General features: G+C 41.7%; 1 protein-coding gene across 2 annotated transcripts; it reads right to left on the reverse strand.

The window, feature by feature from the left end:
- Positions 1-7,420: 7,420 nt before the first annotated feature.
- LOC133710290 (uncharacterized) lies at positions 7,421-15,450 on the reverse strand. 2 transcript variants are annotated; one of them, XM_062136327.1, is made up of 8 exons: positions 15,325-15,450; positions 12,738-13,290; positions 12,357-12,446; positions 9,961-12,001; positions 9,831-9,883; positions 9,052-9,645; positions 8,113-8,966; positions 7,421-8,028 (listed from the first exon to the last, which is right to left on the reverse strand). In XM_062136327.1, exons 6-8 carry the CDS (start codon positions 9,626-9,628, stop codon positions 7,801-7,803), a joined length of 1,659 nt encoding a protein of 552 aa, XP_061992311.1. In that variant the 5' UTR covers positions 9,629-9,645; positions 9,831-9,883; positions 9,961-12,001; positions 12,357-12,446; positions 12,738-13,290; positions 15,325-15,450; the 3' UTR covers positions 7,421-7,800. The 2 variants fall into 2 exon arrangements, with proteins under 2 accessions (XP_061992311.1, XP_061992310.1); XM_062136326.1 differs by lacking the exon at positions 15,325-15,450 and having other exon boundaries at positions 12,738-13,562.
- Between the last annotated feature and the right edge of the window lie 7,905 nt (positions 15,451-23,355).

Genomic DNA, 23,355 nt, shown 5'->3' on the forward strand with positions numbered 1-23,355 from the left:
ACGTAAATGAAAGCGATGTTCTGTGTGAAAGGAAACATCATTCCTAAAAAAAAACCGATGACATCTAAAGATACAGACATCGTTCCTAGGAAAATAATGTGGCAAGCTACACGTAAAAATGGCCAAGAACAAACAATAATTTATGGTAACTGATGTCTAGAAGGGAACGAGACATCACTTCTGAAATAGAATTCGATGCAAATGTTCACGTACGTATTGTTCGACATATATTTTATTAAGCATGAAATGCGAAAATATAAAGATTTAAATATAGTTAACATACAAAATTATGATGATTATAACGATTATATATTGATTTGTGTTTTAGAAGCGATGTGCGTTGTGGTCCTGGACATCGGTTTCCGACCGATGTCTGATTTTTTTGATCTTTCTCTACACCCACTAAGACATCGGTCGAATTTTTGTTTCTCATCGGTTCTGGACTGATGTATATGAACAAAATTCTAGTAGTGCCCTATCATTTTAGGCCATATTCGCCTAGGGTGGAAGGTACTGAGGAGTTGAGGGTGATGGATTTGATTGATGCTGATACAAATGAATGGGATTTAGAGTTTATGAGGGAGCTTTTTACAGAGGGGGAGGTGGAGAAAATTGCATGCATCCCTCTGAGCTTGCGTGGGGGGGGGGGGGGGGGGGGATGGATCGTCTTATATGGCATTATGATAGGAAAGGCCTCTATAGTGTGCGAAGTGGGTACCATGTGCTTAACAATTTCATGTGCAGCACGGACAAGTCCTCCACGTCTCTGAATGGGTGCGGCAGAGTGGACCGTAATTATTAGGTGGCTTTGTGGGGAGCCCGGGTGCCTCCAAAGGTGAAATCCTTTGTCTGGTGTTTATTGCATGGTATCCTGCCTACTAAGTCATCACTTGTGAAAAGGAAGATTAGGGTGGAGGACCCACAGTGCATTTTTTGCATGGGAGAGTTGGAAACAGGTACGCATGTATTCAAATCATGTCCTGCTTTTCTTTGCTTTTGGCTTTTTGGGCCTCTGAAGTTAGATGCTCGGCTTCACCCAGCAGGTAATGTGGTGGACTGGATAATGGAGATGATGGATTTTCTCACGATGGATCAACAGGATTATTTTTTCATGGGGCTTTGGGCAATCTGGACCGAACGAAATAATATATTGTGGAAGGGGGCTATTTTTCAACCCATGAATTTGGTGCAGTGGACGTCGAGTTTGTTGGAGGATTATCAGAAATATCATCCCAAAGCAGTTAGGAAAAAGGGCAGGCCTAAGGTTAAGTGGCAGTGTCCACCAAGTGGAAGACTTAAAATTAATGTTGATGGAGCTTTTTGCTTGGAGGATGGTCGTGGGGGTATTGGAGTAGTGGTAAGAGATGACTCAGGCAAGGGTATTGCTGCTTTAGCTAGACCTTTTGTACATGCACACTCGATTCTGAATATGGAAGCGGAGGCGTGTAGAGCTGGTCTACTTCTTGGGATTTACCAAAGTTGGGCTGACGTTGACATTGAAAGCGACTCTGCCATCTTGATTGCTGCTCTTAAGAGTGAGGAGAAGAATTTCTCTGAGATAAGTCGGGTTTTGGATGATTGTAAAGAGTACTTTACTGCTTTCCATTCTATCCGAGTCCGACATATTTACCGTGAAGCAAATGGTGTTGCAAATAGGCTTGCACATCTTGCTAGTAGTGATTCATTTGATGATATTTGGTTAGGGGAGACACCTGCTATTATTCACGATGTTCTCTATGAGGATTATTGTCATTGTTTATCTGTAGCTCGAGGTTTAGGTGATACGTCTCCCCCCCCCCCCACCCCCCTGATGCAAAATTTTACTATTAATATAATAAATGGAACCGGGTGTGGGGCTGAGCCTCCCAGCTAGGCTGGGTTCCAAACCCCTTTAAAAAAAAAAAGGCAATGAAAAAAATTAGTTTTTTATTAGAAAAAATAATATTTCAATACTATAGATTCTCATGAGCCGAGCTTAACAAGTTCGAGTTACTCATGAAAAATACGAGCTACTCACAAGCTTGATGAGCCAAATATATTATAGTTCAAGCTCAGCTCGTTTTCCTATCAGGCTCAATATTGAGTTAAAAACTCGGCTTATTTATCTTACCAACACAAGCTAAAAATGAGTTAAATACGAATCAAACTAGAGCTGTATCGAGTCTATTTACAACCCTATGTGTCGTTCTGGCCTTATTAATGACTATTTTCTAGTTCTTTTTATAAAAAAAAAAAACAGAAACATATACAAGCGAACTTAATGTTTACTAACTACAAAAGTTAAAATTTGAGAGTAGCTCTCATTTCATGTGAACTTATATTTTCTTAGTAATTAAACTAGTTTTCATAATCGTTCTACATTTTCATCTCCCCGATTAATTCTTCTCTCTTCCAATTGTCTTTTTCTGTCCTTTCCAACCGTTTGTGTATAATTCCTCGTATATATATATGTTGTATATGTAAGTGATTTTGATGAGCCTCTTATCTTGAGTTAATTGTTTTTCTCATCTATTTTGGACACTAATTCATATGTATTGAACACGTACATACGTTCAATTATATATACTGGATAACATTAACATTACTTTATTATGATGTCTAGGAATTGAAAAAAGATAAGTGAACAACATTTTTGATTTTTTTTTTTTTTTTGAGGAAAGATGCAAGAATTAAGGGGGAGTACAATATTCTTGCTGCACAAGGTCAAGAATGCAGTATGAAATACGATCAGACCACACAATTCCTTGAGCAGATTCATAAGCCATACTTGCTAGTCTATGAGCTACTATGAGCTACTCTATTACAAGAACGAGAAGCAAAAATGATTTGGACACCCGGATTACTCCTCATTGCAACTTGAATGTCATCAATTAGATTGCCAAGGGAAGATAAGTTTGGAGCTAAACTGTAGAGTTCATTTACTGCTTGTAAGCAGTCAGTTTCAATCACAACTTGCTGCGAACCACATTTTTGATTATCACCTGAAAACTATTTTATATGGCATGTAATAATGTGGCATAGAAACCAGTCGATTATAAATTTTTATTAGATGATGTGGCTGTATCATCACATATGCCACATATAATATAGTTACCTAAAATATGGTTCACCTAATTGTCATTGTTGTTATGACTTATGATTGCAAGACAACAAGTTGTTTTTGGTATTTTATGAGGTCGCCCATCCTAATAATATGGCCAATGCTATCCAACTTAGCATCTTTAACAATACTAGTAATTTTTTAGTAAACTTTTAGCCAAAGTAGCTATAATGTCATTTTGGCTGGCCATGTACTTCTAAAATATTGTGTCGATTGATTCTTGGTTCAGTTGACAAATAAATGGCTAGGAACTACCATATTTGTTAACATATTTGTTTTTTTTTTTTTTGGTAATTAGACATATAAGTCCAGATTAACACAATGGATGTCTTTGATATGATTATTGGTTCTCAAGGTGTGACTGCATATGAGTGCATGGATTATAACAATGAGCATAATCTGAAAAATTCTTGGATTGAGAGCATCTTTAGCAGAGGGAGGATTTTAGAAGATAGGAGATATTTCGACGAAGTGGTGTACATGTACTCATTTGGATTGAAACAAAATGACACAATATTTCGACGAAGTGGTGTTAGCTCAGTGGTTAGAGCACCCACTACCTATGTACGAAGTCATGGGTTCGAGTCACCATGGGGGCAGGAGTGAAATCCTTTGATCCTCTTTAAAAAAAAGGGAAAAGTAAAAAATAAAAAAAAATTTAAAAAAAAATCGACACAATATTTTGAAAGCCCGGAGCATCTAGTAGTAATAGTTTTAGTAGTTGTGGGGGTAGTCAACCAATTTAACCCTACATGTACTCATTTGGATTGTTGGCCATGTACTCATTTGGATTTTAGAAGTAGCTTTAACAATGAGCATAATATAGGAGATTACGGAGGGAGACTATAGAGGGAGGTTACGGAGGGAGACTCCAGAGAGAGGTAATTAACGGAGAAAGGTTACGGGGCAGAGAGAGATTACGAAGAGAGGCCAAGGAGAGAGGCTACGGAGGGAGACTACAGAGGGAGGTTACGGAGGGAGACTCCAGAGAGAGGTAACGGAGAAAGGTTACGGGGCGGAGAGAGGCTACGGAGGGAGGTTACGGAGGGAGACTGCAGAGGGAGACTACAGAGAGAGGTGACGAAGAGAGATCACGGGGCAGTGACAAGTTACGAAGCCAATAGGGGTCTTCGCTTCGTCAACATCAAGTCAACGACAAATTCGTGATGAGTAAATCGAGTGTGACAGGTTGTTAAAGGTAATAGTTTTTCCCTTCTCGTTCTTGTATTGGATTGCGCATGGCAGGAACAGGCCTCGCCACCATAGGACGTGGGGCGAGATGGTCCTTGCCTCCGCAGGACGCGAGGTAGGTTGGCTTTACCACCACAGGACGTGGGGTAAGATGGTCTTTGTCGCCACCACAGGACGTGGGGTGGGATGTCATTGCCTCCGCAGGACGCGGGGTGACAAGACCCGCCCCGGATTTCACCCTGAAATCCGAAGTGGCCCTGCGGGGTCCACCTTAGAAGAAATTCTACCAAAAAATTGGCGGAACTTCCCCTAAAAGTGGACTATCCAAAACCTGTAGAAAAACATTTAAACTTCAAATATCAAATACCATCCTCAAATCCTGGAGCCACCCTGCTCCCCAAGTCACAACATCTTCCATTTCACAAAATACAAGTCTCAACTTAAACAATATTAATCCCACAGGTTATCAGAGCAATACTAATACGAAAGGTAAACTAGGAAAACATAAATAAGTTGAATATTCGGAAGCTGTACTGTTGACTATGCCTCGACTCCATGTACGCCCGATCTCAACTAATATGGTCTGCAAACTGGGCATTTGAAACCAAATGGCCCAGGGGAAAGTATTGAAAAACACGTTAGCGTGAGTAGACAAAAATAAATAAAGAAGATCATTTTTAAATGAAATAAGATTTAATACATTCCCACAATCTGATGTAGTCCAAAAACCTCGATGCATGCAATGTTTATAAAACATATTTCTTTAAATCCAAGAATCTCGTAAAAACAAGCCAGCCCCGCTGGTTAAGTAAAATCAGACTAGCCCTGCTAGTCAAAAATAATAAAATAAAAGTAGGGGAAGATGACAGCCATACGAATAAGACTCCCAGGCTCGGGTGATAGCCTCCCAGGCTAAAGTACTCCAATACTCCCATATATACCTTTACGCCACTACGTGCGGCGAATAGGATACTGGGCTTCAAAGTTATCGCCACAAAGGCAGCAACCTAGCGCCACAAAGGTGGACGGGCTTCCATGATCCCATCACGTCACCACAAAGGCAGATTACATGCTAGCATGATAAATAATCACTATCGGTATGGCATAGAAAAAACATTTGAAAACCAGTAAATCCATAAATCCATAAGGCTTCCCCAAAATCTCGCAAGTGAAATCATGAGTACGATTCCCAACCGTACTCTAGAATCTCGTGATAATTCAATTAAATCAACGACGCGTCCCACACGTCAAAATAATCTCAAATCAATAACAAATAAGCTAGATCAAATTATAAATCATAAATCAAAAACAAAACCAAATCCGAAATCATCGCCCAGACATTCCCAATGCCAAAACCGAAAGTTGATAAATAAACAAGAAATATAATTCCATCGAAAATCACATTTCGAAAATCTTTCAGAAATCTCAAAGCGGCGAATAGGTACATAAACAGGAATTAAAAACTAGCCCTACGCGCCTCCACGCGTCACCAACAGTGGCGGCGCATGGGCCTTACGCGCCGTTGGCCAACTCTGATTCCGCTCACCAAAATTCAACAGCATGATCATCTCAACATTCTAAACCTCTTTCATAACTGTGACAAAGCTCAATTTCAAGTCTAAGTACCTGAAATTATCTCAAAACCGTGAGATGCTTCTCGTCGTCGATTTGCCGTAATCCGAATTGCCGCTACCCACTGGCATGGGTTGAACCACGATGAAGAGGACTCCAAGAAATGGGTGGTGGCGCGGCCGGAAATGGTCGGAAATGGAAGAATTTTCCGGAAAACTCCTAACTGCTACAGTAGACTTTGAAGCTTCGATATGCAGTTTTTCGGCCAAATCATCGTGAACCACCACTACTAGTGTGTGCAGAAGGAGAAGGTGGTCCTACCCAGCCGGTGGCACGCCTATTGGACGCTGGATGCCGGAGATATGCTAGAAAAACGAGAGAGGCCGAAGGGAGGGAGAAAGAGAGCTCAGGGGAGGGGAGAGAGAGAGTTACCTGGGGTAGGTTGATTTCTGACCTACCACAGTAACTTTCCATATCTATAGAAAGTTACCATGAACAGTAACTTTACCTTTTCGCTTATAACTTTCCCATACGAACTTCGATTTTTACGTACCACATATGCACGGACTCGGTTTAACGTCCTCTACTATTTTCATGAACAAAATTTTCTCAAATGGCGAACAATACAAAAAGTCACCTTTTAGGGCCCTTAAAAGATCGAAACGGAGTTAAAAGTAACGGTAAATGTCGTTTATCGTTCGAAAGACTTGTAAACCGGTAAATTTAGGTTCGAGATGTAACACGGGACAAGCAGGCCTCGCCACCACAGGACGTGGGGCAAGGTGGTCTTTGTCGTCACCACAGGACATGGGGCAAGATGGTCATTGCCTCCGCAGGACGAGGGGTAAGAAGGCTTCGCCACCACAGGATGTGGGGCGAGGTGATCTTATCGCCGCCACAGGACGTGGGGTGAGATGGTCCTTGCCTCCGCAAGACGCGGGATAAGCTGGCTTCGCCACCACAGGACGTGGGGCGAGATGGTCCATACCCTCGCAGATGCGGGGTGAGACGGCCACGACACTTGCGAAGCGTGGGGGCATGACCCAGATTATCCCTGCAGGGATTGGGGGCAACATCTTTTCGAGCAAGCCCTGCCCAGAAAAACTACAAAGATAGCCTATGATGACGAAGTGCATATGCGGATAAAGCACTTAAAATTGTTTTTCTTCTTGTGTATGCGAGCACAGCGAAGAAAAATAAGGGGCATGCTAGGGGAGGTAAGTGCATTTGAGAGTTGGCAAATTGCATTTGAAAATTGTGTGACTCCAATGAAAGGTCAAAAGGGCCGTGGAGCCGATAGCAGTAGCCCAAGAGAGGGCACGGAGGCCATCGTTAATGCTATGGAGACCAACGCTGTTGTTTTAGAGTTTGGTTGATGCGGTCATGGTAACCGTCAACGAAGCTGTTGAGAACGGCGATCATCGTCAAAGTGGCCAGTGTTTGGAAAGGTTAGTTTGTTTTTTCAAAGGTAATTGAGACATGTTCAAAAGTGAAATTTAAAATTTAATTTCATATGTTATTGAAATATCAAGAAAGTACAACTAGTGCCTTGATTCATGAAGACGAAATAGTAGTCGTCTCTCGTGCAACTTTTATTACATAAGCATGAAATATAAAAGTAAGGTAAGACATGAATAGCCTCGAAAGTTCCAAAACCAAGGAGCGCCGTCAGGACCACATAGTACGGGAGGAGAAATTGATCGTCAATCTAACTCAAGCGGCGGATGACACCTCCTCCTCAGACGCGCTCAAGGCCGGCGACGGGACATCTCCTGCCGCATGCCACAAATGGGAGAATAACCCATAGGATTAAACCCATAAAAACAGTCAAACTCGTCAGGGCCTACGTAGCGCCTTTTGTCTTCTTTGGTCCGAGCCTGATTCCACCTGAGTCGGAAGTATTTGGCTGACACGCGCTTCATCTGAGCAGCACCTTTTTAGAACTCCTCGTCTTTGCTTCGAGTTACTAAGGTCAGGTCATTCTCCTGCTTCGTTATCTCGTAGTTCTTGTCCTTAAGAACGGAGGCCAATTCCACCATTGTCATCTGATCATTGAGCTCTTTCTCTTTAAACTCGAGTTTACAATTCACCTCGTCGAGTTTCTGTTGTTGTTTGGTATGCAAAGCGTCAATGCCGCGCAAGAGGCAATGAGATGCCAAGAGAGCCTGCACAAGAGAAAAGGGAAACAAGAGAGAATTAGTTAAAGGAAGCAGAGATAGTGTAAAGAAGGGAAAAGTAAAGGTACTCACATCAAGCTGAGAGACACAAACGTCATCGCACAGCGCCATGGGGCTCTTGGGATGACCTCCTAATTTAGGATGTGACGATACAAAGGCGCTGGCCACAGCCGACGCCGCCAAGCCATTGGAAGAAAGGGACTCCCCAGCTAAGATATAGGTGCCGTCTCGTTTCTTGAATTTGAGCTCCAAAGCCTTGGGTGGCGACGGCGGCATGAAAACGGTTGGATCATCTTGAGACGAAGAAGCTCTCTGAAGAGCAGGATCAGCGGCTTCGCCCAGGGCAGGTCTTTGGGAAAGTGAGCCCCCTCGAGAAGGAGAGGACGGCGGGGCGCCATGAGACAAGTCTATGGAGGGAGCATGCAAGGGGTCATTGCTGTCATGAGCATTTTCAGCCTTCTGCTTCCTCAATTTTCGAGGAGGGGGGATTATTTGGGGTAACTCCCTCATGACGTGGGAATGCAGTCTCTCCCCTACATCGTCGCCGTTGAACCCCTCCCCCCTCTCTTCTGACCTTTCGTCCGCGTCGTCCTCCCCAGCTATCACGACCCCAGAATCAGGGACGACCGTTTTAAATGTGTCCTTAATAGCAAGATATTTTGTGAACAGAGGTTCGCAATGCTCGGATACATAGAAATGGCCCTCCATGCGGGCAACCTGGAGTGCTAACGTTTTTCCTAAAAGACACTGATTCACACGTGTTTGGTATGGGCCAAACAAAGCCGAAGGACGATTGGACACTGTGTCAAGAAAATTCTCTAGGGTTGCGAACTGAGAGGGATACCATCCCCGCTCGACAAGATGAGTCTCCAGCCATTGTACGCGACTAGGGGAAAGGTCGAACTTCGCTTGAGAAATCTTATAAGCTGCAAGATGACAAGTCAAACTCAATAAACAATTGGAAGGAAGATTCGATCATAATACAGTGTAATCAAAATACATGATATATACCGAGGTCATCTGCAAAGGCCTTCGGAGGACGCAAGTCCAGCTCAGGAGATTGCCAATCGCCAGAGATCATCAAAGCCCTAGATTTCCAATCACTGTCATGAATGGAAATCCCTGCGAACACCTTCATCTTCCGAAAAGGTGTGAAATTGAAATACCGAAAATACTTGCTTAGCTTGGAGCAATTGTAGAGGTAGAGGAAATCAGACAATCCCAGGGAAACTTCCCACTTCAAACCCATGATCAAAAAGGCAGATAACATGAGGTAGGAGTTCGGATTAAGTTGAAACGGATGTAGACCAAGTACGGCCCACATGAGCTGAAAGACAGGGTGAATAGGGAACCTGACATAACGCAAGTGCTCAAGAGACAAGATCAAGGCATCGTTGGGAATATTCCTACCCATGTAGATATCCGCGTCTACAGGAACGGCTGAAAGTTTGACCGATTTTGGGATAGAATACACTTCAGCGCATTTCTCCAGAATCGAATGCGTCGGTTGCCAAAGCGTAGGTTCACCACTTGACTCCGAGCTCCCTTTCTTAGGTAAGGTCGAATCGGTGAATTTGATGCGAGCCATGGAAACGAAAGGCGAAGCTGTGGAAAACAAAAACGGACGTCAAGTAGAAGCAATAATAACCATATAAAAGTGAGACTGAAGTGAAAGTAAAGAGCAAGAGGCTCACGTGCAACAAAAGAAGCAGCCTTGGGTTAATTGCAATTCAACCACTATCCCAAAGCAGAGGCTGGTATTGGGAAATAAAAATAAAGGAAAAACTTACAAATGGCAGCTTTGATTTGATCGGATTCGACGCACTGGCCCAAATAGCGGAAGCTGGAATTAAATGATTAAAGGGGTCAGCAAACAAAAAAGAAAAAGAAGAAAAAGAAAAGAAAGAGGCAGAGACTTACGCGACTCAATCTGGGTACGGGGCCGAAGGCGTCGACCTTCCTATACGTGGCCTGAGGGCCAGGAGCCGGGGCGGGGGCAAGGTCCGGAGCAGGAGGTCCGAGGGGTAGTGCGGCGAGTAAAGGATTCAGAAGTTCGAGTCGAGCGCATTCAGGCCACGCGGTGCTGTGTTGGCGTCGTCGAGGCTGGCAGCGGCTCGGGTCAGGCACGATGAAGCAAATCCGGGTATGAGAGAGTCGTGGAGCGGGGGTCACGGGGTGTGGCTGTCGAAACGGTGAACTAGGCGCCTCCGGGGCCGTCTGAAGGACAAGTGTGGAGAACAAGTCGGGATCGGGAACCTCTTTATAGGGGTCGAGCAGCACCGAATCACATGCCAAATTAAGGAGAAATCGGAACCCAGAAAAATCCGGATTTTGACAGCAGGAATCGAGGAAAATCAGGCCGGAGTCAGGTTGGAATCGCATTGGATGGGGTCGGAGTCGGGTCGCTGTGGAGCTGGGAGCGGAGCCAGGTTGAAATGTGTCCAGGTTAAGGCAAGCTGAAGTCCAGGTAGGACTGAGGGGAATCCGGGTTGGACCCCACCCGTTTCGTCCTAAAATTAAAAAAAAAAAAAAAAAAAAAGGTTTAAATTTGGGCTCGGGCCCGAGAGAGGTCAGACCGAATTTGGTCTTGGAGACAGGGTGGGCCTCAGTGGTCTAAATTGGGCCTAGAAGACCATATCTAAAGACTTATTTTAGAAGTGGGCGTCCAGAGAGGAATCTAGGGTGCCCAAAGAAGAAGTTCGAAGACAAGTTGCGAAGAAAAATCTGAGCTCAGGAAATTTTCTCTTGGGATAAATTCCCAAGGAGAAAATTTGGGGGCATTGTGGGGGTAGTCAACCAATTTAACCCTACAATCGAGGCAATTAAAGGGAAGCGATGACGATAGTAAATGTGATTATTATTGTAGCTGTAAATGCGACGGTCAATGCGGCGTTTAGTGCGGCAATCATGGCTGCCAATAAGTGGCGGTTATTGCAGGAGTGAATATGGCGTTAATGGTGGCTTGCCATCCAAGTTGCTGGAAACTTGCCATGCAAGTTTACTTGCAGCCGAAGTTGTAAGTCACCTATAAATAGGGACATAACTACCAGGTATGAAAGCGAACTCTAGTTAAGACTTCTATACTTGACTCAGACAAATACTGACTTAGGCATCAGAGAGTCTTTTGCAAGTACCCCCCCTCCTCTTTCACACCAACGGCGAAGAGGAGTCTCTGCTTCCTCGACGAGGCCACGGAGCGGAGAGAGATTACAGAGAGAGGCTACGGAGGGAGATTACGAAGAGAGGCTATGGAGGGAGATTACGAAGAGAGGCTACGGAAGGAGATTACGGAGAGAGGCTACGGAGGGAGACTTCAGAGGGAGGTTACGGAGGGAGACTCCAGAGAGAGGTAACGGAGAAAAGTTACTGGGCGGAGAGAGGCTACAGAGGGAGACTACGGAGGGAGGTCACGGAGGGAGACTACGGAGGGAGACTATAGAGGGAGGTGACGAAGAGGGATCAAGGAGCGGTGACAAGTTACGAAGCCAAGAGGGGTCTTCACTTCGTCAACATCAAGTCAACGACAAATAGAAGCTTCTCGATCGTCCCCGGTTCAGCTCCCGCTCCAGTCAGCATTAATTGTTGGGTCAAATTCCTAATCAGAACTTTTCCTCACCAACAGTAGTCCTCTAGACAAAAATTTTGTAATGGGACATTCACATTGCAAGATAAGAGATTGTAACACGAAGGCTTTATGTATTAAAACCCTAGCAAAGATAAAATGATAAAAACACTAAAAAAAATCTCATAATTTACACAATGAATTAACATTAATAATCCTTATTCTCTCCACGCATTAAGTCAAAGTCAATATGCATTACACGCTTATTGAAATACGATGAAACTGTTACAAATGGATGTAGATCGATCACATAATGCTGCATGAAGCAGCATCAGCTGCAACATTTCCTACTGCCTGTGCAACGCCCACTCCAGATTTGATTGCTCCAAATACTGCCCTCTGCAGAAATAATTCAACAAATTCAATTAATAAAGAACAATGACCCTATATAGCTATTAAAGTATACCAGATGGTGAGCATATTAACCCAGTTACCAGGTAAGTAATGAAAAAAATGTATAATTTAAAATATACTCAGACCAAATAGCTAATTAACTCCAATTAAAAATTTAAGATGAGATGTCACGCACCAATGTTTTTGTCTTGTATTATATAGTGTTTGTTTATCTAGGATGTGTTTAGCTGAAGTCAAATTCATCGTGATAATACTACCTTAAAAGGCAAAGAAGTATACTGAAAACAGTTTTGAATGGCAAAGAAGTATAGTCGACTGCTTGTGAAGAGAACAAACTCACCCTCTTTGATCCAGATCGCTTAACTTCCACTCTCTTTGATCCAGATCGACTAACTTGATTGGACTCAGAATCAGACCCAGAAGAGCATGGCTACACATTCAAATAAATTCATCGTTATGATTACTCAAGTATGATGTATTAGATAAATTTGCACCAAGCTATAGCTCTTAGGTACAAAAATGAAGTTGGTCAGGTAACGTTTTCAATTGATATGCAAAAGTATAGGATCATTACTGAATCAATAATATGCATGGAGTATATAATCTAATTTGTTATGTTATCAAACCAGTACTTAAAAGAGAGAGTCTCCGATCATATGCCAAAACTTCCGGTTTAGTTTTGATAGGAAATTTCCTAAGATCAGATATGACTTATTGTTACCTCAGATGTGGATTCACAACAAGCAGCCTTGGAACGAAGTAACACATGGTTATCCACAAAGTTGGTGTGTTCATGAACAAAGTCAGCATTGCGGTAGCAGGAGGTGCAGAGATCGAAAGTTTCATTTTTGTTATGGTGGAAGCAGTCGACGCAAGTAAAATAGAGTCCCTTGAGAAAAGGTGCGGCCTCACATCCATCGCCCGCACAATAAATCAGCACCCTACCGCTCTCTACAAGGTAGTAAAGAGTGATGTATTCGTTGAAATCCAACTTGCCGTCTCCGTTCTTGTCCAGCTCCTTGAAGCTTCTCTTCATGATCACGGAGTCATTGTCGAAAGAGCTTCCCATACTCTTCTTGAATTCCCTGATGCTTATTGTGCCATTACCATTTGAATCAATTTCTTTGAATTTTTCTGATGCCAGCTTCTGTAGGTCTTCTGGCAAGTTATGGTAGTAAGCTAAAGCAGCCTCACGTATTTCTTCCATGTTTATGATCTCCCTTTCTCTCTATCTCTAGCTCTCGATTATGTAAGTTGTAGGCTTAGCTTCTGTACTGATATGAAGATAGAAGCCTTTTATTGGGGATAAATACGCAGCGGTACAAAAAAGTAGGATGGTATCAAATGCATCTGTTAAACGCGCTTGTAGTGTCTAAAAGACAATTGCAACTATGCAAGTAGGCTAATATTTTTAAATATTTTGGAGAACGGTAGATGTGTAGACTAATTAATTAATAAAGAATATGACCAAATTAAATATACAAAAAAATTAAATAATTAATAGAAGACTTCAGACCAAAAGAATTGACTGCAACCTCTTTTTTTCTTTGGGTCCTTGACCAATAGCACCAAAAAAAGCCAAAATTATCCCATTTACCCCAGCAACATATTTTTGTTCTCACTAACCCCATTTAACATAAAAAGACAATTTTACCCTTAGTCAAATTAAATAATTACATACATGCCACTCTCTTCTCTCTCTGTCCAGCACATCGGCGCGCACACTCTCTCTCCCCCCTCCCCCCAAACGTGGCCGGCATCTGCACTCTCTCCGGTCAGAGCTCCCTCGTCACAGCGCCATCTTTCTCTCTCTCCTCCGCTCCGCGTCGATCTGCACTTTCTCTCCTCTCCGTCTCCTCCGCGCCGATCTGCACTCTCTCTCTCTGCTCTCTGTCTCCTCTGCGCTAATCTGCACACTTTCTCCTCGGTCGGAGCAAATTCGACTGGTGCAGGTCAGGAACTGCGCCGGGTCTCCAAGCCATTGAAGCCCGGGTTTCGTTCTGATCTGTAAGTTGCGTCTTTTCTTCTCAAATCCTACTTCGACGTCTCGTTTGCTGAATTGCCCACCAACTGTTCGACGAAATGCCTAGGAAGAACATGGCCGCGTGGAACACAATGCTTTCGGGGTATAAGAGTTTGGGGGATGTACAGAAAGCACGCTCAGTGTTTGATCAAATGAAGCCGCGAGGTGTTAATTCATGGTGTTGCATGATCGATGCGAATGTGAAGAAATGGCGACAATAAGTGTGGCGCAACGCTCTTTCGGAATATGGTGATTGAGGAAGGTATAAAGCCATTTGCGATGCATTTCCGTAGGTTCATTTACGAGTCTTTCTTGTCTGTTTGTTTGTTGTCATCATGGTTGGCGTTGCGCTATGTAGATACACATTGCATTGGATGTGAATGTGGACAGGGCAGAGCATGTGCTTCTATGTGCCCTTTTTTTTTTTTTTTTTTTTTTAAGTAATGGGACAGAAGGAAAGAAAAAAAAAGTTTTGAATGTCTATTGGGGGGCAATAGACGTCTATTGAAGGGCAATAGACGTTTTTAAATTGATATAATCTCTTCTTTTTTTCTTTAATCAAAGTTTTATTTGTCTAATTTTAGGGATATTAGTTCCAATTCCGGCTACCAAAAGTTCTATTGAGGGGCAATAGGCGTCTATTGGGGGGCAATAGAAGTTTATTGCCCCTCTATTGGGGGGCAGTAGACGTCTATTGGGGGGCAATAGACAATACCCTCTATTGGGGGCCAATAGACGTCTATTGGGGGCAATAGAGATTTTTAGAAAAGTCCGGTGAGCGGCGGCCGGTGACCGGAATCCGGCGAAAGTTGGCCGGAATCCGGCGGCCGGTGACCGGAATCCGGCGAAAGTTGACCGGAATCCGGCGGCCGGTGACCGGATTCCGGCTGCCGGTGACCTGCTCCGGCGATGTCTCATATGGTTTCTCTCTCTTCCATTTTCTCTCTCTCTCTCTAAGTAACAAAGGGGTAAGGGGTAAAATGGTATTAAAAAAAATAAAAAACAAAAAAAAAATCTTAATTGGGTATTAGGGAAGACTCTCTTAGAGTGTATTGGGTAAGAGGGAATTAAAAAAACTTAATGGGGTTAGTGGGAAAAAAATTCCTAAAAATGGGGTAAATGGACAAAAACCCTTTTTCTTTTGGCAACTGGAAATAAAGAAGAAAAGATCAAACCGAAACAAAGCAGCAGCTCCTCAGTAGTGGGGAGCAGGGGGGGCTCCATCATACAATGGGATAATAAAGGGAAGGAGGCTGTTTGATCCAACTAGCCGGGTCCAACGTACCGGTTAACAATTGGTGAAGCCTGCGCAAAAAGGCGAAGGTCCACCATTAGTGGCTGAGCAGTCCAGTCACAAGGAGGCGATGATCAGAAATTAGTTGGATTAAGGGAGAAAATCAGAGATGGCAGAGGAGAATAGAAGCTTGGAACATAGCAAGTAACATTGCCAAAGCTTCATATACAATCGGATATTTATCGGGATTGATCACCGATTGCATGTCCAAGATTGTTGAGAGTATGAATCCCACACGAGAAACTAGAGACTTTGTCTATGATTTATAAGGATTTGGTTCAACTTCATCCATTACCAATTGATTTTGATTGTACAGCCCAAATTACTTTATTATAGTATCAGAGCAGGTTATCCAATGTGGGCATACCTTACGGCCACACATGATCCACATCACATAATATATGTTGTCCACGTTTATGGCTTGAAAAATCGCTAGACATGCATTAACATGTTGAGAGTATGAATCCTACATGAAAAAATTAAGACCTTATCCATAGGTTAATTTTATTCATTGTCAATTGATTTTGGTTGTGTGAGTGTTGAGTAAAAATTGCACAGAGTGAACTAAAAATATTTCTTTATTTTTTTCTTTCAAATTCCGTGCATTTCACCATCGATCTTTCATAATATTTGTCATCATATCATTCTTCCATAATCTTTTTTTTTTTCATCTTTAACGTCATACTTAGTTTAGGTTTTGATTTGTTTTCGTTTTTAGTTTAGTCTACTAACGTTTTTAGTTACTTTGTTACAGGCACAACGTGAAAAGTTTAAGTGTCCCTCAAATCCTTGTCGTGAACGATCCCTTTATCATTATACTGCAATTGAACGACTACAATGAGGGTTAAATTGTGCGCTTGCTTTGAGCATATCAAGCATCGAAGCCATCCCCACCACGTCCGTTCTCATCTTTGTACATCAAGTCACAAAGACGAAAGGCATGAAGCAGATCCGGTCAACAATAATTAGTACACTTCACCAAAGCAGACGACTACCCAATCGGTGCAAGAATCGGTCCTACTGCCAAGTTGACACCGAAGACAAAGAGGAGGCAAGCAGCCACAAGTGCTAACAATGGCATCAATCATCAAGTTTAGGAGATTTTGTCGTAGAATGGAAGTCTATGAGTAAACCCTAACAGAGCGGCTAGGTCAGAAAAAACATAAAAAAGAAGAAAAATATATGAGGCAAAGAACAGTTAACACCAAGAGTAACGATAATTAATGGAAAAACAATAGCTGGAAAACAAAAACTAAATGAATTTTGTCTTCGTCATCCTCACTAGACTTGTATAGAACTTCTGCAAGTGGTCGTATTTGTGACAAATTTAGAGAACGAAATTCAGTATTACGACCAAAACTAGGAATTTTGCCTCTACTTGCTCCTCACTCAATCAACTGATTCCTTAATACAAGTCCAGGAGTCCTTGTTCATCATACTGCAAGTAGTGCATCCACCATAATATATGACTCCATCTTGAATATGTACAAAGTGATCCAGTAATTTATATGTGTGCATATACTTTGGTTCAATTTATTCATGGTGAAAAGAAGTATTGGAATTGTCTTAATTAGCTTCTGAATAGTCATGAAAAAAAAAATGAAAAAGATTGAGACAGTTGAGAATTTATTTATTGAATTTTGTTTACTTGATCAAACAATCCTATTATCCTAATTTTAGTTATTATATTCACCAACGTCACGTGATCTTCTGAAGTGATTAAGAGTTTCTGGTTTAATTTTTTTTTTTTTTTTTACTTTGTCAGGGGAACTCAAAGGCTTCCTAGGCCGAAGATAAACTCCTTCGGCGCATGTGAAATGTTCCAACTGTGCATTGCAGCACAGTGCCTGCCCACTTTGACAGATTCGGGATTCGAACCTAGGTTGGGGAGCACGCCCAACTAGGCGAACCACTAGGCCAGGTTCTCTCTGGTTTAATTAGAATTATAATATTAAGGGTTGAAACTTCTTTCTAAAAAAAAATGGAGCAGAACCGTAGAGAAAACTAAGCGATCCCGTCGGTTGGCCCGTCCTCAGGATGTTGTCGTCGGATGAGCAATCTCGTGCTGTGAATCTACTGGTAAGGGTCAGAGGCAGAGTCGAGGTCAATAATTAGGAAGTGATGTGTGGCTATTTTGCTAGAAGAGGGACTGTGGCAATCGAAGTTGGGTTTCCTTGCTCATGTATGATCTTCTAAGCAAGCGATGCACGTAGGAGTGAAGCAACAACAAAGGGCTAGGTGTTGGCGGAGACGTCCACCGTCACAAAGTTGGGCCAACGTCGCAATTCCTTTCATGTTGTCGAGAGGGTGGAGGACTGATGAAGGGTGAGTCACTGCGTAACCCGAATTCGACTGGGATTTGGGATCGAATGAGATCTAGTCTGCGACATCAGTCGGGCTTCAAGGTGCAACAAACTGGTATGGTTCAACAGCGGTTGCGGTGCAAATCCGAAGACACTGGAGGCAACAAACTACTGTTGGCAGTGTATCTGATGAGGGAAGATAAGACATAGGCCTCATCTCTGTTAATTTTTGTTGTTGTACAATAAGTTGTCCCTACTAAGCTTTGGTAGGACTCACTAGGCTTTGTCTTGACTTGCGCACTCGGTGTGCCTTGTCTGGCCGAGAGAGGCGGCGAGTCCTTGTCAAATGGACGCAACTCCTAGTAGCAGGATGATATTAAGTGTCACCAGTTTAAAATCCGGTCGGCAACATAGTAGGAAAGCTACATTATGATACTCCGTGTATGAGTTATCTTTCTATTATATCACCGCTATGCATTTCAAAGCAAATAGAGTTGCTAGTAATGCACTATTTGTTAGTTGATGCATGTTAGAATACATAGATTTTGTGGAGACTCCTGTTATTATTTCTAGACATTCTCTCGATGCGTATTGTACTATAGGGTTCAGGATTTCTGTCTTCCCCTTGTGTTTGCAGTTTTATTAATTGTGAATTGAGGGCAGCCGCACAGGCCATTTAAAAAAAAAAAAAAAAAAAAAAAAAACCTCTCTGGTTTAAAGCCGCTTCTATCTCTGTGGTACCGGTTGTTACTTCATTAAATTTGCTTCATATTAGACTTACTATTCAAGTTTGATTGTTATAGGCTAGTACAATTCAAGTTTGATCGCTATACACTGGTGTCACAAAGTAGTTCGATACAGGCGGACCTCATTTTCATTGTCACCAAAAGCTCTAGTCATATTTCAAGACCAAAAGCCTTCTCTAGCCACAAACTCAGCTTTCATAGCCATAACAAAAAATTTCATTGTCCATAACAAGAGGTCAAGCAATGATATAAATTTGTTGCCATACGTAACTATTCTATTGCCTCAATCATTATTGTGTCCAAATCTCTGTTGATCATATACTAAATCTTATTGTTATGGCCTATGCTTGTTAATCTTAAAGAGAATAATTTGTATAGTTTTGCTATATATAATTAACAATACACTGCAACAATTATTAATTTCACTTCAACAAGTTTGGAGATGCTGAATCCTCAAACTAATGTTTAGCTAAATTAATAAGTGGGGCTCCTTTGATTATACTTGGTGTAGAAGGTGAGCACTGTGATGATGGCTCCAATAAGGATCAACACTATGGACGTCCTCAACCCTCCTCCACACTTCCCTTCATTCCTAATTTAGGGATGGGGCTTTGGGAGCCGTCTTTGTCTGTTCTTTGAGCACGCAGGATAACGGTTGAAACCACCAGATGTCATTTTTCACTAATTTTTTTTTTTTTTGCCAAGTTTCATTTTACCTTCCTAAATTGTTTGTGCACTTGCACTTTTAATTTCATCATATGTTCCCCCGTACTTACCAATTTCAATAAGGGAAAATTTCGCAAACAGTACACCAAGTAAAAGCCACTAATAATTCTTATACATAAAGTTTCAAACCAAACATTTCGGTACACGAAATCTGAAACTCGACCCACTATCAGTACACGACGTCAATTTTTGACACCAAAATGTCCATTATGCCCTTAGTTCTTTTTTTTTTTTTAATAAATTATTTTTCTATTATTTTTTTTTCCTTCGTTTTTTCTGTTATTTTTTTTCCTTCGTTTTTTCTGTTATTTTTTTTTCTTCCTTCGTTTTTATCTCTTTCTTTCTTTTCACATGACTAAATATTGGCTGAGTTACAAATATAAGTTGTAGGACCATAAATCTCACCAATTGGAGGGCAAGGGCGGCTTTGGAAGCGAGGGAGTGAGCCCGGAAGAAGGAAGAAGAAAGAGATAAAAACGAAGAAAAAAAAAATAACAGAAAAAACGAAGGAAAAAAAATAACAGAAAAAAAAAATTTATTAAAAAAAAAAAGAACTGAGGGCATAATGGACATTTTAGTGTCAAAAATTGACATCGTGTACTGATAGTGGGTCAAGTTTCAGATTTCGTGTACCGAAATGTTTGGTTTGGAACTTTATGTATAAGAATTATTAGTGGCTTTTACTTGGTGTACTGTTTGCGAAATTTTCCCTTTCAATAAATATTGTCCAACCCTTAGCTTTTTTGCCAACTATTGTGTGATGTATTTTGAAATTGTCGTCACATAGTGAATCATTATCATACAAGAAAGCCCATAAGAACCACGTTTTATATTTACAAACTACTTGATGGAAAAACTAACTATTGGATATGATTAATTCAATTGGAGAGCACATGTGATGAAATTAAAAGTGCAAGGTCACAACTGATTTAACATATAAAGGTTAGTGAGGTAAAATGAATTAGCTATTATTGTTGTTCTTCTTCTTCTCCTTCACAGTCTTCACTTAATTTTTTTTCATTTCAAGCTCCCATGACATTGAGTTCCCTTCACTTCATGCTCTCATCACACTGTTTTAAAGAGTGAGTTGTTATATATAACTTCCTAGTTTTCCAAGAAAATAAATGAACATCTATCACTAAATCTGTTAATACAAGTACAACCAATTAATCAAATATTAGATAAAAGATGGTCCATCAACTTTGTAATGTAGTCAACTGTAATTATTCATTAAGGCAGCCAAAAAAAAAAAAAACCTAAGACTTATAGTGTCATTTCTTCCTTGGATCTTGTCTTGTGGCCCTCCTCATTGGCACTGGCCCTGGCCTCTTTGGTGCAAGGCAGGTGCAATTAGACGGGGCTTATCGACCATACGGATTGTGATTGGGTGCTTGTCGAGTCAAAGTAAAGGAGTGCTAACTGGAACGGAAGGGTTGGATCAGGGTGGTGAGGTCTGCTCAAATTGATTTTGATTTAGGGGTATATAAGGTTTGTGAGCGGAGGCTATGAAATTCTAGGGATGGGCACAAGATGGGTGGTGATTTTTGGATAAAAAAGAGGTAACTGGAAATGGAGATTGATGTAGACTATCTTTGGTAGTTTTTGGGATGTGTTGTTTGGATGCTGGTGATAATATCCCCTCCGTATGGTGATGCAACAATGATGGTACAACAATGAAGAAATGACAGTGTAATCGAGCTGGTGTGACGACCTTGATAAGGGAACGACAGAGCCTTGTGATCAGGCTCTTTGGTGCTAAACCACACGGGGTTCAATCGAGACCACAACGGGTTAAGTTTGGAGGGCGAGGTGGTGAGGGTTTGACGGTTCGGGTCCCCAAAGGATTTTTCGATTATCCGGAGTTTTGACAGTGCCGTTATTGTAGAATCTGTTGCCGGTGTGGATTGACATTGAGGATGAGTTTTGGTTTGGCAAGATCGGATTGCTTGTAGGATGTGGTTAGTTGTTTTTCTTGGCTAAAGGTGGGTGTCGTTGGCTCAATGAGGTTGGTGGCAAATGTCTTCTCGATGGTGGTTTTGTTATTTTATTTTATTTTTAATTTTTAGGTGTTTTTAGTTTTTGGATATGTTTTCAGATTTCAAATAAGTCCATGCTCTTTTGAGTCAGGGTTGTCGTCATGAATTTCAGTGTAGGTCTAGATGTTGGTAGCTCGTTCATTGTCAGCACGACCTAGATTTCTGCCGGGTTGAAGCCATGCATTTCAATACCAACGTACACTTATATAAGCTAGAGATCTTGGGATAGTTTACCCAATAGTTTGCTATTGTGGTCACATGTTAGAGTTATTGCTAATTTTGGTCAATTTGATGACTCAGTCAGTTGCCTATTCTTAATCCCGTCGCTGGATTCATTGACGTGTCAATCATTTCTCTTATGAGTGAGCATATTGACTTTTAGTTTATTGTTGTTCATCTTTAAAGTTGTAATAAGTGTTCAGTATTGAAGTGAAATTTACTTTGATAAATTAGAAAAAAAGATTGCCATTAATGATTCTAGTAGCTTTTAATTTCGATATATTTGGTCCTAGATGCCTAAAAAACTTTTGTTTTTATTATTTTATAAGAAAGTGTTCATACTATATGCATATCAGGCACAAACACTGGAAGCACGTGGCCGAATGACCACAGGAAAAGGCTTGGGTCTTAATTCTACAAGGTAGACCCAAAGCCTAACATATATGACAGCCTCACATTCCCAAATTTGATAGGCCACATCTAGGCCTACATGAGAAAGGGAAGGGTGACAAGCCCAAACCTAAAACTATATATACATGCGTCTCCTCTCATTTAAGGTAAGCAACCAATCTCTTCTTACTCCCACTTTGTCTACATTCTTACATGTATTTGACTTAGGTATTAGAGAGTCATAAATCAGCAGCCCCGGTCTACCCTCTGACCTTTGTTCATGATTAATAGGTGACAACATTCAGCGATGGTCTGTCCTCTAGTGATTCTCGGTTTCCCTACGGGAACCACACATAAATATTTGGCTCTAGAAGGAGGGTTCAAACCTCTGGGACACTAACAGCCTTATTATGTCATCCCTCAGGCACCTCACTTTTATGATTACTACGTGCTCCTGCCGAGACATCTTTCATAAATTGACTTATGACAGTTTTATTTTTGGCTTACACACAGTTAACTACTATATATCTCACCAGGATTCTACTTAAATTTTGTTTCCTGCCGCCAGTAGCTATCAATGGCACATGGGGACTATTCAATATATAATAATCCCTCTAAGTCTATAGGCATACTGGCGGAGTCAACTAAACAGTCCTTGCAAATGCCCAAAATAAAATAATTATTTCAGATACCACTTCAAGCACAAAATACGTGCGAAACATAAACAAACAAGCTGGAATAACTCAGTTGGCTAGAGCATGTGGCTGATCACATTGAAAGGCTACATACGCCAAAGGTATACAAACATACCGATACCAATCCAAGTCTACACACGTCTAAGGTATATCCACATACTGATAGCAAATATAACAAAGCACATGGACTCCTTATATAGCTAACAACACGAAGTGGGAAGCTTACCCCAAGTCACTCAACTTGGAGTGAGATCGCACCTCAACTACAACTTCCAATAGTGTTACTAATGTCAACCACATGGGAGCAACACTCCTAGTGACTCTAATTCATGTACTGCTACTTTTAGAAATGAGAACGGGACAATCACCCTAACTCATCTAGAGCAACAACTTCATAGCAGCAGAAATGGCGCCCTTCCAAGCGGGACCTGGTCCATCCCTTTCTTGTATAGGGACTTGAGGGACTGGGGGACTGGTCATCCCGGTAAAGTGCCTTTAGCCATCTACCCTACACTCCCGATGTTTCTACCAAGACAAACTCCCTACCTAAAAGAACTCTTAACTAGAGACTTGGGGGACTTGTTCATACCATATGCATATCAGACATAAACACCGAAAGCACACGGCCGAATGGCCACATGAATAGGCTTGGGTCTTAACTCTACAAGGTAGGCCCAAAGCCAACACATATGATAGCCTCATATTCCTAACTTTAATAGGCCACATCTAGGCCCACATGGGAAAGGGAAGGGTGACAAGCCCAAACCTAACATTATATATACATGTCTCTCATCTCATTTAAGGTAAGCAATCACTCTCTCCTTACTCCCACTTTGTCTATATTCTTACATGTATTTGACTTAGACATCGAAGAGTCATAGACCGACAACCCCGTTCTACCCTCTGA

This window comes from Rosa rugosa, chromosome 5 (genome assembly GCF_958449725.1).
Source record: "Rosa rugosa chromosome 5, drRosRugo1.1, whole genome shotgun sequence".
NCBI classification, from domain to species: domain Eukaryota; kingdom Viridiplantae; phylum Streptophyta; class Magnoliopsida; order Rosales; family Rosaceae; genus Rosa; species Rosa rugosa.